The sequence below is a fragment of the Salvelinus alpinus genome, chromosome 3 (genome assembly GCF_045679555.1).
Source record: "Salvelinus alpinus chromosome 3, SLU_Salpinus.1, whole genome shotgun sequence".
Taxonomy (NCBI): domain Eukaryota; kingdom Metazoa; phylum Chordata; class Actinopteri; order Salmoniformes; family Salmonidae; genus Salvelinus; species Salvelinus alpinus.
The window spans coordinates 51,925,747-51,947,330 of record NC_092088.1 but is presented as its reverse complement, the minus strand read 5'-3'; the positions used below and the strand labels follow the sequence as shown (position 1 = coordinate 51,947,330).

General features: G+C 42.5%; 1 protein-coding gene across 2 annotated transcripts in view; it reads right to left on the bottom strand.

Moving 5' to 3' along the window:
* Positions 1–9,399: 9,399 nt before the first annotated feature.
* adam12b (ADAM metallopeptidase domain 12b) overlaps positions 9,400–21,584 on the bottom strand; it is a 150,727-nt gene continuing 138,542 nt past the window's right edge. The window contains exons 18-23 of one of the 2 annotated variants that reach the window (XM_071393235.1): positions 20,820–20,928; positions 20,264–20,450; positions 19,777–19,879; positions 17,936–18,184; positions 12,018–12,187; positions 9,400–11,900 (exon numbers count right to left, since the gene is read on the bottom strand). In XM_071393235.1, coding sequence (XP_071249336.1) covers positions 11,846–11,900; positions 12,018–12,187; positions 17,936–18,184; positions 19,777–19,879; positions 20,264–20,450; positions 20,820–20,928 — 873 coding nt within the window. In that variant the 3' untranslated portion in view covers positions 9,400–11,845. The remainder of the gene's footprint in view (positions 11,901–12,017; positions 12,188–17,935; positions 18,185–19,776; positions 19,880–20,263; positions 20,451–20,819; positions 20,929–21,584) is intronic. The other variant, XM_071393236.1, reaches the window with a different exon arrangement.

Below are 21,584 nucleotides of genomic sequence, written 5' to 3'. Positions count from 1 at the left end.
CACGCACACACACACACCCTGTGCCATGCCAGAGGACTGAGCAGTATGATGAACACTCTTACTCAGCACCCATCAGAGCTATATTTAATGAACCATTTTGTGGCCAAGACATTATGTACCCACAGTCTCTACTTTAATTTGGACAACATTTTAATGTATTGGAAATCAATTGTGTCACTTAGTCCACAAATTAAAGTAAAGTAAAGTTTAAAGGGAAAAGAACATTCAGTACAGGTATTGGATGTATTTGCTGTAAGACTGTAATATTTCAAAGGACAAATTCAACTGAATTGGAATTGTCTTGAAAACCTCAAGGAGAGTTGTGTGCCAATGTGTGAGACCGAGGTCCAATAGTAAATGAATAATGATAACCATGAGGTCAAGTACCGGCAATTACCTCGTAAAGTAAACCACTTGGGCATACTTTTGTCTGAGTAAACTTTGAAAAGATAAAAATGAATAAAACACTGGACACCATCTAAGTGGGGTTTGGACTGTTCACAACACTGAAGTCATCTTGACACCACAGCATCAAGTGAGTTGAAGTGTAGCACGGTCCTCCACTAGGCCGGTTATGTTGCATTTTTTGCTGTTGCTGTAATTCTCTGGAACCCAGCAGTGTCAGCTCATTTTAGACTCTCCTGGCCCCGCTGGGAGCATTACGTATTGCACAACTGCCAGCAAATACTCCAAACTGTGTGTAAGAGAGTTGAGTATTTATGAAAGCGGTGACTACAGCATATCCTTCAAGTCTGTGGTCACACCATGAACTATTAAGGGCATGTAAGAGCCCAAAATCATTTGTAAGTTTGTAAACGTGTTCAAGTTCGCCAGCGGAGAAAAACGTCAAGGTCAGAGATACTTTTCTCTGTGGTACTGTAGTTCTAGACTTGGATCCAATAACCTGTCAATGAACTCATATTAGGGTACATATGAATAAAGATCATGTATGTAGATCATGTATGAATACAAAGATCGAACAATAATCCAAAATGTCAATTCTCAAGTACGTGTCTATTCTGAACAATTCCCTTGCTTTTTCACCGAATTGGATTAGTTGAAACCAGTGGAGGCTGCTGAGGAGAAGACGGCTCATAATAATGACTGGAACAGAGCAAATGGAATGGCATTTCACATGCTGTTGTGCAAATGGAATAGACAACAGGTGGAAATTATAGGCAATTAGCAAGACACCCCCAATAAAGGAGTGGTTCTGCAGGTGGTGACCACAGACCACTTCTCAGTTCCTATGCTTCCTGGCTGATGTTTTGGTCACTTTTGAATGCTGGCTGTGCTTTCACTCTAGTGGTAGCATGAGACGGAGTCTACAACCCACACAAGTGGCTCAGGTAGTGCAGCTCATCCAGGATGGCACATCAATGCGAGCTGTGGCAAGAAGGTTTGCTGTGTCTGTCAGCGTAGTGTCCAGAGCATGGAGGCGCTACCAGGAGACAGGCCAGTACATCAGGAGACGTGGAGGAGGCCGTAGGAGGGAAACAACCCAGCAGCAGGACCGCTACCTCCGCCTTTGTGCAAGGAGGAGCAGGAGGAGCACTGCCAGAGCCCTGCAAAATGACCTCCAGCAGGCCACAAATGTGAATGTGTCTGCTCAAAAGGTCAGAAACAGACTCCATGAGGGTGGTATGAGGGCCCGACGTCCACAGGTGGGGGTTGTGCTTACAGCCCAACACCGTGCAGGACGTTTGGCATTTGCCAGAGAACACCAAGATTGGCAAATTCGCCACTGGCGCCCTGTGCTCTTCACAGATGAAAGCAGGTTCACACTGAGCACATGTGACAGACGTGACAGAGTCCGGAGACGCCATGGAGAACGTTCTGCTGCCTGCAACATCCTCCAGCATGACCGGTTTGGCGGTGGTTTCAGTCATGGTGTGGGGTGGCATTTCTTTGGGGGCCGCACAGCCCTCCATGTGCTCGCCAGAGGTAGCCTGACTGCCATTAGGTACCGAGATGAGATCCTCAGACCCCTTGTGAGACCATATGCTGGTGCGGTTGGCCCTGGGTTCCTCCTAATGCAAGACAATGCTAGACCTCATGTGGCTGGAGTGTGTCAGCAGTTCCTGCAAGAGGAAGGCATTGATGCTATGGACTGGCCCGCCCGTTCCCCAGACCTGAATCCAATTGAGCACATCTGGGACATCATGTCTCGCTCCATCCACCAACGCCACGTTGCACCACAGACTGTCCAGTAGTTGGCGGATGCTTTAGTCCAGGTCTGGGAGGAGATCCCTCAGGAGACCATCCGCCACCTAATCAGGAGCATGCCCAGGCGTTGTAGGGAGGTCATACAGGCACGTGGAGGCCACACACACTACTGAGCCTCATTTTGACTTGTTTTAAGGACATTACATCAAAGTTGGATCAGCCTGTAGTTTTCCACTTTAATTTTGAGTGTGACTCCAAATCCAGACCTCCATGGGTTGATAAATTTGATTTCCATTGATCATTTTTGTGTGATTTTGTTGTCAGCACATTCAACTATGTAAAGAAAAAAGTATTTAATAAGAATATTTCATTCATTCAGATCTAGGATGTGTTATTTTAGTGTTCCCTTTATTTTTTTGAGCAGTGTATATATTTTTTTTAATGCAGTGGTGATATTAGCAGATTTTTTGTTGTTGTTGATTTTTGTCGACTTGATTCATGATGATGACTGCAAGCCAAGATTTTGAAAGTATGATGTTGACATGATCAGTCCAATCAAATCTACTGTACATATAACTGATTTGACATAATTTTAACTGTGGCCAATGACCTTGAGCCTTCTTGGATCGGCATTTCTAATGTAACTCTATGGCGCCACCCAAGGGGCTAGAATTTTTGAGGTCTCCCCTTAGACTTGGTGGTGACGTAGTGTCCTCATGACTGACAGAACACTGAGCCAATCACGGCGCAACGCTCCATATTTTCTGCTGGCTTATCCCACCACCACAGAAAGCACTGAGCTAGGCTGAAACACCTGCATTTTGGAGCTGCCTTACTCAAGAAAACAAAAAAGAGACCATGTTTGTATGCGGCTTTATTAACTCAATGACATATATATTTTTTTACATTGTTTGCAAACTGATATGCGACACGTATTAATGGCAAAATAACATGCAAAACAGGCAAGCCCCACCTGCCCTGAATGACGGGTCGCCACGGGATGCATGGGTAAAATCACTGGGGAAGCCAGAAAAAAAAAGCCATATTACAACCTACAACCTTTATAACCCGTTATTTCATATGCCTTGTGACCGTGATACAGTGCATTTGGAAAGTATTCAGACTCTTTGACTTTTTCCACATTTGTTACATTACAGCCTTATTCTAAAATGGATTAAATGTCCCTCCCCTCATCAATCTACACACAACACCCCATAATGACAAAGCAAAAACTGTTTTTTAGAAAACATTTCAAATGTATATCATTTTTAAACTGAAATATTACATTTACATACAGTAAGTATTCAGACCCTTTACTCAGTACTTTGTTGAAGCACCTTTGGCAGTGATTACAGCCACAAGTCTTCTTGGGTATGACGCTACAAGCTTGGCACACCTGTATTTGGGGAGTTTCTCCCTCTCTTCTCTGCAGATCCTCTCAAGCTCTGTCAGGTTGGCGAGCATTGCTACACAGCTATTTTCAGGTCTCTCTAGAGATGTTAGATCAGGTTCAAGTCCGGGCTCTGGCTGGGCCACTCAAGGACATTCAGAGACTTGTCCAGAGACAAGCCACTCCTGCATTTTCTCGGCTATGTGCTTAGGGTCATTGTCCTGTTGGAAGGTGAACCTTCGCCCCAGTCTGAGGTCCCGAGCGCTTTGGAGTAGGATTTCATCAAGGATTTCTCTGTATTTTGCTCTGTTCATCTTTTCCTCGCCCTGACTAGTCTCCCAGTCCCTGCCACTGAAGAACATCCTCACAGCATGATGCTGCCACCACCATGCTTCACTGTAGGGATAGTGCCAGGTTTCTTCCAGACGTGACGCTTGGCATTGAATCCAAAGAGTTCCATCTTGGTTTCATCAGACCATCTAATCTTGTTTCTGAGAGTCATTTAGGTGCTTTTAGAAAACTCCAAGCAGGCTGTCATCTGCCTTTTACTGAGGAGTGGCTTCCGTCTGGCCACTCTACCATAAAGGCCTGATTGGTGGAGTGCTGCAGAGATGGTTGTCCTTCTGGAAGGTTCTCCCATCTCCACAGAGGAACTCTGGAGCTCTGTCAGAGTGACCATCGGGTCCCTGGTAACCTCCCTGACCAAGGCTATTTTCCCCCAATTGCTCAGTTTGGCTGGGCTGCCAGCTCTTGGAAGAGTCTCGCAGGTTCCAAACTTCTTCCATTTAAGAATGACAGAAGCCACTGTGTTCTTGGGGATCTTCAAGGCTGCAGACATTTTTTGCTACCCTTCCCCAGATCTGTGCCTCGACACAATCCTGTCTCGGAGCTCTACGGACAATTCCTTCGACTTCATGGCTTGGTTTTTGCTCTGACATGCACTGTCAATAGCAGTCAAGCACCCAAGCTAACTGGCTAACAGTTGTTGCAGTGACATTCTATTAAAATGGACACTTGCATAGTGGATAAAAAAAATAAGAAATGTAAAAAATAAATAAAAGTCTTTATGTCAAAATTAGAAACGTGTAATATCTGAAAATGTAGCTAGTAGCTACTATCTTACCCGTGGTCTGATATCGGAGTAGATAGCCAGAGCGAATTTACCGGCTATGTCTGTCAACAGTTGTCGAAGTGACATTCATTTGCAATCGATACTTGTATAGTGGAGTCTTTTAGCTAACTAAACAATGAACCATAATCCCAACTCATGACGTTACTACCCTGCATGAATCTGCAGGTCAAATAAAATCAAATTCTATTGGTCACATGCACATGGTTAGCAGATGTTATTGCGAGTTTAGCGAAATACTTGTGCTTCTAGTTCCGACAGTGCAGCAATATCTATCAAGTAATCTAACAATTCCACAACAACTACCTAATACACACAATCTAAGTAAAAGAATGGAGTAAGAATATATACATAAAAATATATGGATGAGCAATGACCGAGTGGCATAGGTAAGATGCCTATGCCGTCCGGTCATTGCTCATCTTTATAGGTAGCTATATAGGTACCATCCATATAGGTAGCCATGTAGGTAGCCATATACATAGCATCCATATAGGTAGCTAACCAACCAGGTTCAACGTTAGCTAGCTAACATTAGGCTATAACTAGCCAAGCAAATGGCTCTGAGATACGAATAATAAGATCATGCACGTAACGTTAGCTAGCGAGCTAACAGTACACTTTAACTTGAAATGAAACCACTTTCTCTCACTTTCTGTCAAAATTAGATACATGTAATATCTGAAAATGTAGCTAACTAGACTATCTTACCCGTATACATCATGGTTGGATGCTTCTCCCTGTCACGAATGCAATGGTTGCCCTTAATTTGAAGATGTAATCCAGAGAGGTGTTTTCTCCATCTCCTTAGCTATCCTACTCTAATTCCACTGATTACAAAACTCGATCCTCCAGGAGGTGAAGAGCAACACTTATGCAGTTCTACTAAGCAATATATATCAAAAAAGATGTGTTGGACAGGATTATCTACACATATTAACCAGCTTAAATAGACAGAAGTAAGCTATATGGCAGACCAATCCGAACTCATCTTTCGGCATGTCTAGCCCACTCATTATCTCAACCAATCATGGCTAATGGGAAGGTTGCTGACGTTTTCTGTGGCTAAACTAACTAGCCTCGTAATTTAACAATATTATTCAATATTATTTGACAGATGGCTTGCAAGTTTCTTATTAAGGCAGATGAAAGTTCACATGTTCCAGAAGGCATTTCTGCCCAAAAACACACTTTGATTAAAAACAAAGATTACGTTCAAATGGCTTTCGTGTGAAGTAGTGACCCGCGACATACTGCTAGTTTCTTGAAATAGGTCACATATAGACAGGTGTGTTCCTTTCCAAATCATGTCTAATCAATTGAAATTGGAAGCAAAAGAAACACCTGTTTAGGCGAGGTGCTGGCTAGCTGAGTAGAACACCTGAAAAAGAAAAGGAGAGCCTTTGGTGTTATTACGTGCTCCACTAAGGGAGTTATTTATGTAATAACTTGTCCTTGTGGTAAAAATGATGTGGCTAAAAAGAAGTGTGAAATAAAAGTACGAATCTCAGAGCATCGTAGCACCTTTAGGTGCAAAAACTCAACGTACCCAGTTGCAGACCACTTTTTGGAAGCAAACCACAAACCACTCTAGGAGAGGGGGTGACCTTGACAATTTAATTTAAAGACCCTTGCTCCCTTCGGTCTCAATGTGGACTTTGATATGAAGTCATTCTTGTGATTATTATGATTTTGGTATTCATTGTAAATGTTTATAGGCCTAGTATGTAGCCTAATTGTACCTATGGATTGTATGCTTTCCATTCATGTTTTTTATATGTTATATTTATATCTGTAAATCAACCAATGATATCAAGCCACCCCCGGCCATGATTACAGACACCTGTGTGTGTGTCCTTTGAAACTATATAAACTAGTGACCCGCAGTGTTTGTCATTATACCATTATGAAAACAACTTGTCTGTCAAAACGTTGGTTATTAGTTTATAAAATTATTGCATCTGAGCCCATAGAGTGAGCGGCTCTCATTTTCAATCAATTGAATTTACCACAGGTGGACTCCAATCAAGTTGTAGAAACATCTCAAGGATGATCACTGGAAACAGGATGCACCTGACCTCATTTTTGAGTCTCATAGCAAAGGGTCTGAATACTTATGTGAATAAATTATTTCTGTTTTTTCCTCCTCTCTTTCATGTTGACGAAACAGTCTATCACTGTCATACAGTACACACTTTAATTTTTTGTTGTCTGGCTGAAATGCTTGCTCGCTAGCCTAACTTTCATTCATGGGCAGCGTTAGCTATTTAACATTAGCCTTCTACATCTAGCTACATATTGAACTTCCATCCTCTCAGGCCAGGGTCACAATGTTGGAATTAATGGTTGGATCAGAATCGCTGTTATAATCATTGGCCAGTATGGAGAACTAAGTCAAACCAAAAGTCCAAATCCTTATCTTCCTCCATGTCTAATTTATAAAAGGGCCAATTTCAGCTAGCTAGCTAGCCAAGAGTGTGCAAAGCTGTCATCAAGGCAAAGGGTAGCTTCTTTGAAGAATCTCAATTATAAACTATATTTTAATTTGTTAAACCGTTTTTTGGTTACTACATGATTCCACATTTGTTATTTCATAGTGTTGATGTCTTCACTATTATTCTACAATGTAGAAAATAGTAAAAATAAAGAAAAACGCTTGAATGAGTAGGTGTGTCCATAATGTTGACTGGCACTGTGTATAATGTCATTCAGGTGAACCTATGAGTGCGATGAGTGTTGCAGTCTGGGTGAGAAATGAGCAGATGGACTATAGGTACTCTTATAGTTAATGCCATGCTTTATTTCTCTCCAGGACAGTCAATGTGAACGTCAATGACAAACATGGTTTCACTCCTCTCAAGGTGGCTGCACAGACAGTCTTTGCAAGGTTAAACCTTGCAGTAAAAGTCTTGCTCACCGGTGTCTCATAATAGTGGAACGTCACCATTATGCCTGAAAGCTTTACTCTGAACTTGAATTTCTCTTTTTTAGGCTCGTTCACAAATTGGTAGAACACGGTGCAGACATGAATAAGAAGAACGGTAGTGGGAAAGACAGGTGTGCAAACACATACAGTATTTTGTACCTTACCTTTGCATATAGAGTACAATTATATCACATTTGCAGTACAAACGTTGTGAATAAATGACAAATGGGTTTGTGATTGACCTCTACCATCTCCTGTGTCTATGTCAGTCAGATGCTGACAAGTTTAACATTTAACATTTAAGTCATTTAGCAGACGCTCTTATCCAGAGCAACTTACAAATTGGAAAGTTCATACATATTCATCCTGGTCCCCCCGTGGGGAATGAACCCACAACCCTGGCGTTGCAAGCGCCATGCTCTACCAACTGAGCCACACGGGACTCAACTGGCCAACTGGACATAGTGAAGTATCTGAAGATGTTTGGGGCCACGTGGCAGTCCCAGGACATGGGGGTGGGGCTGTACCCCCCTCCACTGGGCAGCTGACAGAGGACACCTTGCTGTCATAGCCTACATGATTCAGGATGGCTGTGAGGTGAGATTGGTGTCAGCATTTACGAGCTACACTCTATTCTCTACAGTAAATGTAAAGTGCACTACTATCCAAAAGGAAAATTAAAGGAAGTGAGTTATAATTTTGAGACTAAAAGGCATGTTGATTGTTGTCTCAGTTGGATGTTAGAGACAATGTGTCCTACTGACTGGACTCCCTTGATGAGGGTGTCAGCGGTCACTGGAACCCAGCGGTGGCCTCTCTCCTCATCAGAGCCGGGGCTGAAGTCAACACCAGGACAAGGATGGGAAGACGCCACTTATTGTACACTCCAAACACTTCTTCACAAACTTCTGTTGTGCTAAAGAGGTTACTCATAGTGCAAACTCACCGAGACTCCTTAGAAAATAGGACATTGGACAGGAAAGTTCATAGGACAAGGCAAGCAGTCAATACAACAACGGTCTGCTAGGTGGCAGTGTTGAACCACCATGAGTTGCTGGTGCAGTTGTTGTTGGACAGGGCCGACCACGATGTGAAGAACGAGGTAATGACAAGTAACAGCATGGGTTCTGTTTCGATTAGAGCAATTTAAATCATTTTGGAATTGACTGATATTTTTGTCTTTGCAGTTTGGGCAGCTGAAATAGCAAAGGCCTTTGGGAGAGAGGTAATGCTTTCTCCATAAACATTACTGTTGCGTAGTACAGTATGTTACTGTTATTGTGAATATATGAGCAAGTGTTGTTTATCATTTTTTCCCTACAGAATTTCATCAGTTTATTAGAAGGACAGATGAGTATAGTCAGAGATGGTACAGTCCATTAGTAAAGGGCTTAGCTGGACAGCATCATTTTTTTCATAATTTCTAATAGCTTTATTATTGTTGCTTATTTTTTAACACATTGTATGTATGTATACTAAACCTGCATTTTTATCTGGATATTTGTTTTGCGTAACTAAACATTTATACACATACTGTATGAGATTTTTATGAATAAATGAAATAATAAACCATCAAGAATTGCCTCAAGACACAAAGGATTGACTTAGTTTCGTTTTACTGTACAGATGTCTGATAAAACCTTATCCTACAAGAGGGAGACACATTTCACATTGCTGTGCCAATGAGTCATGTATTATTATTCGTAATAATGTGTTTGTGTTAAGTCTTCTGCCTACATTCGCCTGTACAGTCAGCAAAATAAATGCAAATAAATCAAATGAACAGCATAAGAGAAATCTCATTTATTTGGCTCTGCAATAATGTTCAAGTACTCCAACTGCTCCAGAATCCAATCTTTTACCATAATCCTCATTCCAAATGGAGTTCAATAAAAAAAAAAAAAATGTTTTATTGAACAGGAGATACCATCACTTTGTGGTTCTCACTGCTCTTGTAAAATAAAATAATGATTGCTGCCAGATACTATATTTACACTAACTGTACAATGGCTTTTAATTTGAAAATGTAACAGTGAAACAAAAAATACAGTACATTTGTAGAAAGCAACTTTTACAAGTGAATAGATCTGAAGATCTGACAAATGCTGACATCAGATAGCAGTTGATCTGTAAAAAGGAACATATACAGTGATTACTAAAAGTGTAAATGCAACTACGCAATGCAAGTCTGATGAGTAGCGAGTAGTGCATTCCACAATATCGAGCGACAAGACATACACTGCATTATGAGTACACACACATGCATCCATTTAATTAAAGCCCAACAGTATATTGGTGATCACAATACAATGCAGACCAGGTTTGATATTTTGTTTTACACCTACAATAATGCAACCACATGTGCCCCTGTTTACTGCTGTACTGAATACTTTTCGATGTAAAAAGTCCCTCCTGTTGAAACAACCTTACAAAAGTAGTTATGAGAGTGAGGTCATAACTTCATATGGTAAGCTTGCTGCTAACGTACACACACGCAGGCATGCACGCACACACACACACCCTGTGCCATGCCAGAGGACTGAGCAGTATGATGAACACTCTTACTCAGCACCCATCAGAGCTATATTTAATGAACCATTTTGTGGCCAAGACATTATGTACCCACAGTCTCTACTTTAATTTGGACAACATTTTAATGTATTGGAAATCAATTGTGTCACTTAGTCCACAAATTAAAGTAAAGTAAAGTTTAAAGGGAAAAGAACATTCAGTACAGGTATTGGATGTATTTGCTGTAAGACTGTAATATTTCAAAGGACAAATTCAACTGAATTGGAATTGTCTTGAAAACCTCAAGGAGAGTTGTGTGCCAATGTGTGAGACCGAGGTCCAATAGTAAATGAATAATGATAACCATGAGGTCAAGTACCGGCAATTACCTCGTAAAGTAAACCACTTGGGCATACTTTTGTCTGAGTAAACTTTGAAAAGATAAAAATGAATAAAACACTGGACACCATCTAAGTGGGGTTTGGACTGTTCACAACACTGAAGTCATCTTGACACATTTACATTACATTACATTTAAGTCATTTAGCAGACGCTCTTATCCAGAGCGACTTACAGATTGGTGCATTCACCTTATGATATCCAGTGGAACAACCACTTTACAATAGTGCATCTAACACCACAGCATCAAGTGAGTTGAAGTGTAGCACGGTCCTCCACTAGGCCGGTTATGTTGCATTTTTTGCTGTTGCTGTAATTCTCTGGAACCCAGCAGTGTCAGCTCATTTTAGACTCTCCTGGCCCCGCTGGGAGCATTACGTATTGCACAACTGCCAGCAAATACTCCAAACTGTGTGTAAGAGAGTTGAGTATTTATGAAAGCGGTGACTACAGCATATCCTTCAAGTCTGTGGTCACACCATGAACTATTAAGGGCATGTAAGAGCCCAAAATCATTTGTAAGTTTGTAAACGTGTTCAAGTTCGCCAGCGGAGAAAAACGTCAAGGTCAGAGATACTTTTCTCTGTGGTACTGTAGTTCTAGACTTGGATCCAATAACCTGTCAATGAACTCATATTAGGGTACATATGAATAAAGATCATGTATGTAGAACATGTATGAATACAAAGATCGAACAATAATCCAAAATGTCAATTCTCAAGTACGTGTCTATTCTGAACAATTCCCTTGCTTTTTCACCGAATTGGATTAGTTGAAACCAGTGGAGGCTGCTGAGGAGAAGACGGCTCATAATAATGACTGGAACAGAGCAAATGGAATGGCATTAAACACATGGAAACCATGTGTTTGATGTATTTGATACCATTCTACTTAATCTGCTCCAGCCATTACCACAAGCCCGTCCTCCTCAATTAAGGTGCCACCAACCAACCGCCTGTGGTCGAAACACACCTCAATTGACACGTCCAACATGTCAGTCTGACACTGTTGCAGATTATGAAGTGAGTGGATGCCTTGGAATGTGAAAGCAGTTCTTATTAATGACAAACTGAACATAAACTCCCAGTCCCTAACACTGCTGCTTAGTGAGTTACAAGGTATAGTCATTAAATAGTTCATTTGTACCTGAGCGAGGACAACAAAAGCACCTTTCAGAGGCACAGCACCAATGTTTGAAGTCAGTCCCCTTTTCCTAAAACTCTGAGACCCTTTCAAAGTTGCAAAGGTCTGGTGGAGTCTTGTAGTGCAAATATGGGTCTCCATCCATAGAGCTCCCCGCTATTCCGTCTCCATTTCTTTGTGATCAGCGGTCGAAATGATGAGTCTTAGGCAGTCTCAGGGATTGTATGGGTGCAGGTCTGAAAAGGGAGAAAAAAAAACATGCAGAGCAAAGACTTAAAAAAATGTCATACATTTTTCATTCATACAGTATATAGCTATTAACTTTTTGCCAGCCAGCCCACCATAGCACAGACCTGTTTGGTTGTGGGATGGTGAGCAGGGGCCTGGGCAAGGTGGGGATGGGGATAGGTACGGGTCCAGGGAGGCGGAACCCCACCACCGAGGTGCTGCTTTCCACCCAAGCACGCCTGTCCAGAGGGTCTGCAGGCAGGGGCTTCAGGGGCGGACTGGGCTTCTCACGGTCCTAGGAACGACAAACCAGAAGTTGAAAAGTAGTGTTGGCACAGAAACCTCACTAGAGGGCACTGTGTTATAGAGTGCCACCAGAATAATGTATCTGTCTGTTCTGTAGCCACCACCTCCGTAGCAACTCTCTCTGGAAGGTTATCTAAATGAGGTGCCATCATGTGTTACTAATCTAAAATGGGGAGGGCGAGGTAATGGCAAACATCTGCTAGCAGCATCCCAGCTGCTCTGCACAGTTTGTAGGAGGAAAGGAACAAACCTTGAGCAATACTCACAAATATGTGCCAAGTTACAGCAAACACCCAAATTCAAAGGATTTAGAGAACAGAATGAAGTGTTAAAGGCAATTCTACAGTAACAGAATGATGCCAAGACTCCAATATATCACTTTAAAATGTAAAGAAAAACTATGATTGCAAAGTTAAACAAACCATACACCTGTATGCACAAGGATGACTTTGAACAATTTCCACTGAACATTTTACAAAAACACATTTACTTGAAGAACAATGCAGATGCAGTGTGGTAACAGAATGACGGTTTGTGCTGTTTGAGCCGTCATTCTGTTACCAAACTTTGTGTTTTTAACATAGATATGTGCATAGAGTTGTAGGGTTTGTTTAACTTTGCAATCACTGTTTTTTGTTCAAAGTGAAAAATCGAGGTCTCAGCATCGTTCCATATCACCACGATAGGAACGAGAAAGCATGCCCATGCTCGCACATGGAAAAGTATCGCTGGAGTCTGACAAAATGGAATGTAACATTGAAGATAAAGTTCGTAATGACACAATTTCATGTGTACAACATCTGATGGCCTACATCACTATACTTGGTGTTTTTGGAGCTTTTCTTTTTATCCGTGCCCTGGCACTGCAGAATGGGCATTAGGAGGTATATCGCTGGTTGGGGTCTGTTTCTCGAAACCAAGTGAAATCGTCCAAAAAGTGTCTGGAATCTTCCATAACATGCCATTTATATAACAAATATGAGCTTGTCCTTCAAGGGCGGAAAGTGTGTCCTGGACTAGATGACTTTGTTGGGACTTCCAGCTCTGTAATGTTTCACACATCAGCAAGAAGGTGATTTACATCAACCATGCTTGAATAACTGTGACCCCCTGATGTGAAAGATTATTATTCCATTATGTGAGTGGTTTGACCATGCATACATGGCAGCGGTAGGTAGGCATGGCATAGTGTGGTAGGTAGAGAAGTGGGGTTGTAACAGCACCTGAAGACATGACGTGTCATTTAACAAATCAGTTATGAATGGCCATCCCCAGTGATGTCATCATTAGTGGCTACTCTGTTGTAGTCGATCAAGCTCTTAGACCAGATATGACTGCCCCCACAAAAACACATTTGACTGAGTCTACAGTACTAGTGTTAATGTTTTGTAGCTTAAACCACATCTTGTGACTTGGACTCAGTTAAATTGTATTAGGACAAACAGTGGAGACCACTTCTTGTGAAACAGCGGTCTGTTTGTTGCTTCAATTTGCCTTTCGAAACGCTAAACTCAAAGAATAAGATCACCTCCTGGGGATGGCAGCTGAATCGTCTCCTGATGCAGTTAAACCAGAGGCGCCACAGAGGTTGAAATAAAGAACTAATCAGATTGAAGCCTTCTCTCCAGCCTGGTGTGGCTCCCAGTAAGTAGAAGTGCCTCTAACCACTCATCCTGCATCAGATAGGTTTTCCTTTCTCTGATAGTTAAGGGGTAGGGTAATCTGATACTAGATCTGTTGTTAAGGGCATCTAATACCTCAAGTGTTGTGTGTCAACCTCTCTGTGGTGGGTAGATGGAGAATGAATCCCACACAGCGGGGGTAGTGCTGGACCAGATACTCCACTACTGCAGGAGTCTATGTAGATGAGACGTCACCTTGGACACCATATAACATAATATGGACCCCCACATTCAACACCAACTGTGCCCCTCAGCAGATCTCCTAAGTCAAGATGTATCTTTTTGCCTGAACTGTGAAACCTGATTTAGACCATGCTGACAACCCTAGGGCAGTTAGATAGCATAGTGGACATTTGGGTTGTAGGTACTACATAAATATACAGCTCACGAGTTTGAATTTCATCATTTTTAAAGTTTTGTTTCAAAGATAAATATGTACAAGAGAGCCTGAGTAATAATAATAATAATAATAGTAATGATAAATGGGACTTACAGTGCCTTCGGAAAGTATTCAGACCCCTTGACTTTTTCCACATTTTATTAGGTTACAGCCTTATTCTAAAATGTATTAAATTGTTTTTTCCCCTCATCGATTTACACACAATATCCCATAATGACAAAGCAAAAACATTTTTTATTTTTTATTTTTGCTAATTTATTTAAAAAAAACGATGAAATATAACATTTAAATAAGTATTCAGACCCTTTACTCAGTACTTTGTTGAAGCACCTTTGCCAGTGATTACAGCCTCAAGTCTTCTTGAGTATGACACTACAAGCTTGGCACACCTGTATTTGGGGAGTTTCTCCCATTCTTCTTTGCAGATCCTCTCAAGCGCTGTCACGTTGGATGGGGAGCGTTGCTGCACAGCTATTTTATGGTGTCTCCAGAGATGTTTGATCGGGTTCAAGTCCGGGCTCTGGCTGGGCCACTCAAGGAAATTCAGAGACTTGTTCTGAAGCCACTCCTGCGTTGTCTTGGCTGTGTGCTTAGGGTCGTTGTCCTGTTGGAAGGTGAACCTTCGCATCAGTATGAGGTCCTGACTGGAGCAAGTTTTCATCAAGGACCTCTCTGTACTTTACTCCTTTCATCGCTGCCTCGATCCTGACAAGTCTCCCAGTCTCTGCCACTGAAAAACATCCCATCAGCATGATGCTGCCACCAACATGCTTTACCATAGGGATGGTGCCAGGTTTCCTTCAGACGTGATGCTTGGCATTCAGGCATAAGAGTTCCATCTTGGTTTCATCAGACCAGAGAATCTTGTTTCTCATGGTCTGAGAGTCTTTAGGTGCCTTTTGACAGCCAAGTGGGCTGTCATGTGCCTTTTACTGAGGAGTGGCTTCCATCTGCCCACTCTACCATAAAGGCCTGATTGATGGAGTGCTGCAGAGATGGTTGTCCTTCTGGAAGGTTCTCCCATCTCCACAGAGGAACTCTATCAGAGTGACCATCGGGTTCTTGGTCACCTCCCTGACCAAGGCCCTTGTCCCCCGATTGCTCAGTTTGGCTGGACGGCCAGCTCTAGGAAGAGTCTTGGTGGTTCCAAACTTCTTCCATTTAAGAATGATGGAGGCCACTGTGTTCTTGGGGACTTTCAATGCTGCATAATTTTTTTGGTACCCTTCCCCAGATCTGTGCCTCGGCACAATCCTGTCTCGGAGCTCTATGGACAATTACTTTGATCTCATGGCTTTTTTGCGCTGACATGCACTGTCAACTGTAGGACCAATCAAGTTGTAGAAACATCTCAAGGATGATCAATGGAAGCAGGATGCACCTCAGCAAAGGGTTTGAATACTTATGTAAATAAGGCATTTCTAAAAACCTGTTTTCGCTTTGTCATTATGGGGTATTGTGTGTATATTGCTGAGGATTAATGTAATAAACGTAATAAAATGTGTAAAAAAGTCAAGCGGTGGGAATACTTTCCGAAGGCACTGTATGTAGCGCTTTTCAAGGACCCAAAGTTGCCTTTCAATTGTAGAAAAAACCACAACATACATATACCGTCCTTGTTTGTTGTGTTTGTTTTTACCATGGGGAACTGAACTATGCTAGGCTGCTACACACTCCATTCTCACATATGTGATCCATCTGTTGCCACACCTCAACAGAGACTTTCTCAGGAGAAGGGGATGCATTGGATCTATATCTGTCTCTCTCCATCTCGTACATGCTCTTCCCTTACATCTGGGAGTAGTTATGTGCTTTATACACCAGAGAGAATAGTAACATCTCAAAGTTAATGTCTTCCTTTTTTTCTTACAATGACGTGCATCTGCCAGTGCACTCTGCACCTCATAAAGCCATGGACATCTGACATGGTGCTCTACGCATACAGATCACCTGCCTGCGTGAGCCCTGTGCAGACAGATTGATTTACATACTCTAGACACAGCCCTGCTGGCTCAGCACAAAACAGGATTTGTGGAGAACAACTTAAAGGATAAAGTGCACACGGGGGAAAAAAATCTAGTTGTTTGTAACTGGTTCCACAGCATTTGTTTGTTTACTCAACTACTCAAGTGTTACCTGAACTTTAAAAAAAATGTTGTTGGCCCAGACTTAGCGCCAACTTGAGAAAACTTAAGCAAAAATTCAGGCAACTTAAAATGATGTGTTTGCTCAACTAGTCTCAAATGTTCCTTCAACAAAAAAACATTTTATTTGGCCATCTAAACTAAAAAGGCTGTGGAACTAGTTACACACCCACAAACAGTATTCAACATGTCCTCACCTAGGATTTGAACTCACAACCTCTAGGATCACAGCATACCGATCTTCCTGCTACGCCACCATGTCTGTGTCAATAACTGATTTCACCTGTATTACTACACTTTGCACTTCAAAGTAAATCTCAGCTCTGTTAAAAGTACAATCAAGTACACTTTTTAAAAAATATATCATAGTGATTAAGGAGTAAAATTAAAACAGAGTAAATATGCCCCACCAACATTAGACAACTACACAGAAAACCCTTACATTGCTGAAATAAGTCAATTAAATCCAGGATGAGAAACTAGTCAGATGAACTGATAATAGACACAGACATTATGGCAGGAAGATCGGAATGCTGTGAACCAAAACGTTGAGAGGACATGTTGAATAAAAGTTACTGTATAAATGGACATGCACAATGTATTCATGTACTGTATGCTAACGGGTGTCAAATATGTCAGTTGAAAACATTGTATGTTAAAAGCACTGTGTGTGTGTTTGTGTATAACCAGTTGCACAGCCTTTTTGAGTTAAGCCTTTATTTTCTCAAATAATAACTTCTAGCTGAATGAACATATGAGACAAGTTGAGCAAACACATTAATTTAAGTTATTTAGCTATGCCTTCCAGTGGTTATAGTTACACTATTTAGTATGCATGGTCCATAACTTATCCATTGTGTAATAATATGTTTATTGGGACCCAAGGCAGGTGTTTTCAATAAGTGAGTGAGGGAATACGTATTTCCGATTGCCCTTGTTGAATTTATGTTCTTCAAATGTTATGGATTGTGTGAATTAATAAATCTACTTTTTACTATGTTGTTTCCAGCAAGATCAATTTCCAAAGAAATCCCCAAAAGGGGAATTAGGGCAGCATGATATGGGCAAAAAATGTAATTGCAATTCTTTTACAAAATATTGCGATTGCGATTTTACTTGCGATATAGATCAAAACACTTGGGTGAACTGATGGAATCCTAGAAATAGAATGATTTATATTAAAAAGCAAAGTGGAAAGCAGTGTCTTTCTTGTTTGGAACAATCTGTTGACTGCATTTGACCTAACAGAACAGCATCTAAACTTATAGCAAATCTAACAGCGAGGAGGAAGAACTGCGCTACTTGAATGAGTAAACTATAAAAACAAACATTACACGCAGCTGAGTGACATTTCAAAGTATTGCATGTGATATGAATCTCTTGAGATATGGATATTGCACATGTCAATATTGCGATTTCGTTGTGCATTCGATTAATTGTGCAGCCCTACAGAAAATACATTGGATATTTGTATTCATAGCGGATGGCATGGCAGAACAGTGACTACTAACCTGGTCCATCCTGTAGGGCTGCTGTCTGGGCAGGCTGTGGCAGGGTGGTGCCCGCGGTGGGGAGAGGGCAGTGTGGGCCGGCAGGGCCCTGTGGTGGGGTGGGACTGGCGGCAGAGGTTGCTGTCCCACACTCAGGGAGACAGGCATGGGGTGGCTGATGTGGATGGGCTGGTAGTTGGGCAACCGCCGTAAGCTGTGGGAATGTAAACTGTGTGAAGGAAGGAGAGGCTCCAAACTCCGGTGGGATGGCTGTGAGGATGGAGAGAGGGGGAGGGGATATGGAGGGGAAGGGAGGTAGAGAAGAGAGAGCTGTTAGTTTGGGTTTTCGGTCAGGGCTTGAGCTATTATGTTCTCCTCCCTCTGCTCCTCCTCAGATCATTGATCTTATTTCCTGTTGGAGTCTCCCAAACAATCATTTCAAACCCCTGTGACCCATGTACAGTAGCTGGATACAGCTAGGAGAACCTAGGGTAAAACTATACCCATGTTCTCTGTCATGGATGTACTATTACTATGAATTAACACATTTCACAGGCAGTCAATAACAGAAAACATAGTAAGTGAATCTAACACACTGAAACGGTCAAAGCCAGCACCAGATTGCCTGTCCAGAACTGCTGTTAGTCCTCAAGAATAAATCTAATTGCACTGGAGATGGATAGACTGGCTGAACTGGCCTGGCCTGTAGCTATGCTACGCCAGGCAACCTGCAGAGAGTCTGCTGGAAATCTGGACAGGGGGAACCGTGACTGCCAGAACAAACAGTAAACAGCAGGTAGACTGAATACTGCTGAGGAGCCAGAGTCACGTTCACTAGAGGAGACGATACTGGTGTTGGAGATGGAACTGGGTTAAGCATCCTTCCTGGCCAAGCCAGCAAACCCTTAACTCCTGAACTCTGACCACAATGATACACTCCAGCTGTTCTCCATGGGAATCAACTGTGGATGTTTGAATGCGCACACACACACACACACGCACGCACACTCACACGCCCGCACACACACACACGCACGCACACTCACACACACACACACACACACACGCACGCACACTCACACGCCCGCACACACACACACACACACACACGCACGCACACACACACGCGCACACACACACGTGCACACGCACACACACGCGCACACACACGCACACACATGTTTATCAATTCTAAAACAAGTCCACCCCAATTTGCCTCTTACTCTCGACTCCACCAACTCTTTTCTCCTGTGTCCCTGTACACAAAGGCTTTTATCTCAGGCAGAACCATTATACACAGCCCTATAATAATACTGCACCATGATCACCATTTCATTTAAATGGTGCGGCTTCTCAATCAAAGTTTCTTCAGCCTTCTGCCAGCAATACTGTGGCCTCATTAATATTTTTTCAAGAAAAAGACGCTGAGACTAAATCAATTATACGCTTAGCCGTCAACTTGTTTTGACAATAAGTCTGGAATGAATAGGTTCAGATAAGCATGGCAAGTCTCAGACTAAGTCGATTCCCTGTTGTGGTGCGGCGGTTTTGATACAGTATGATTGCATTAGAAATCCAATGGTGTGTGACCGATAGTTTGTCAGCAGTTAGTTTGTAATACTTCTTTGCTAACACACGTTTTAGTTCTCCCTACATCCATCTTTTATACAATGCAAAGTGTACTTGTTACATCTTCCATTGTGTAGGCCTATAAGTGAACCATACTAATCAATTGATCATAAGGGAACGTTGGGGGCGAAAAACTCCAGCTCCCTCACGTGTCACAAACAGTCTGTGTTCTACTAAAGTGACTATCAGGGAAAATCCGCTGCCCATTAACTCAGCAGCAGAAAGAGACCCACCTTGTATACGCTGGCACCTGGAGGCTTGGCTGGGGATTTGCGTCGTGAACTGTACATGGACTGAGTCTGGCTGGGGCTGGTTGCTCTGGTGGACCCAACAGACCTACGAAGACAGAGAGGTAACATTCCAACTACTATTCTAGTCTTCTACTAACTACTATTCTACATCTCTTAAAAATCTGCAGCTTTGAGACACACAGTAACAGGCCTTCTTCTGTACACAAGGCCCACGTGCATTGTGAGGACTATGTGCTGGACTATGCGTCGTCCTCTCACATGGTTAGTGGAGTCACAAGGTTACTATCGCTGTGAACACATCAAATCACCAGAGAGAGACCATGGGACCATAATGCATATTAGAAACAATATCTCTGTCATTTCTACAAGATAATCATCTCTACACGAAAGCATCTCTATAAAAGTATTCTGTCTTGATATCCAGAACATAAGATGAAACACAGGTGTGGGAGGAGGTGTTCTACTGTACCTCAGTTTATCCATGGTGGTCTTCTTGTTGGTGAAGAGCAGACGGACCAGAGTCTTCCTCTTGAGAAATACCAGGAACCCAGCACCCATCAGGCTGAGGAGGGTGGCCAGGATCGCCACGGCAACCCCCCTGCTGTCGGCTGACGTCACATACGACAACACGCACATTAATACACACACACGCACATCTACAGCACGGCACAAACAAGACAGACAAAGAGTGTTAATAGAAGCCACAGCAGGGTTTTAGTACATTTGACATTATTTACATGATTATTTCCTTCCGCTCTTGAACAACCAGAGAGGGAAAGTTGTACGTGTCTAGTTGTAATGAGTTGTGTGTAGCTAGGGTGAATAGGTGACTGAGGTAGATCCGTCTGCAAGTTTGGAGAGCTTAGTAGAGCTTCAAAGTAACTAACTTGCTGTGAGCAGGTTATGAAAGTACAGCTAAAGGTGTTACCCTGATTATTATCCAAAACTAACTCTCTTACTCCGCCCAGGTTAGTGGAACACAGGGTGCAGATAGTGAAGTATAAAGAGGACGGAGTGTACTGTACCTGACAGTCTCATTGGGCCGCTGTCGAGGCTGCCTCCAAACCCCGCCCTCTCACAGAAGGGAGGGGCCCAGTGCTCCTCACAATGGCAGTTCTTCTTGTTGTTACACATCTAGAATCCCAACGCATGCTGGTTAATAGTCAGTTGACACATCTTTACCTGTACAATACAATACTGTCCATACCTTGTGTTCTACCAATAGATACTGGTCAGAGTACAGGAAGACTTGTGTGCTAGGCCTCTAGGCTCTAGGGATCATTCGACACACAATAGTGAGAGACTATATGGCAAGGATCCATGGGATATGGCAAGTATGCATGACTTATTTTACGCACTTTATAAGCTACCAGAACGCATCGTACTTGCCTATGACACACATGACATAGGAGAGATGCATTCATCTGGCCCACAGGCCTGCAATTCCTCAGAAAAGAGAGAGATGAAAATAGGACTCCAGCCCACATCTGAAATGCTTGAATTACTTCTACAAATAAACCATACACTCGTTCCATCAGACCCATCAGTTTTCATGTGGCGGGCACCATAGACTGTGCAGTGTCAAACATGATGGAGAAAACATGTGCAGGGGAGAGCCCATCCCAAAACACAGTTTTCTGAGCGGGAAAAGGATCCAACAAGATTCCCTGGAGGGATAATGGAGTCCAGCTGTCAGCTGCAGGGAGGCCTGTGGCTGGGATCGCTCCAGATCGGATCTGGCCCCGAACTGGGAAGAACTTTCCCTGTCTGCCTCAGAGTGACTGACACTC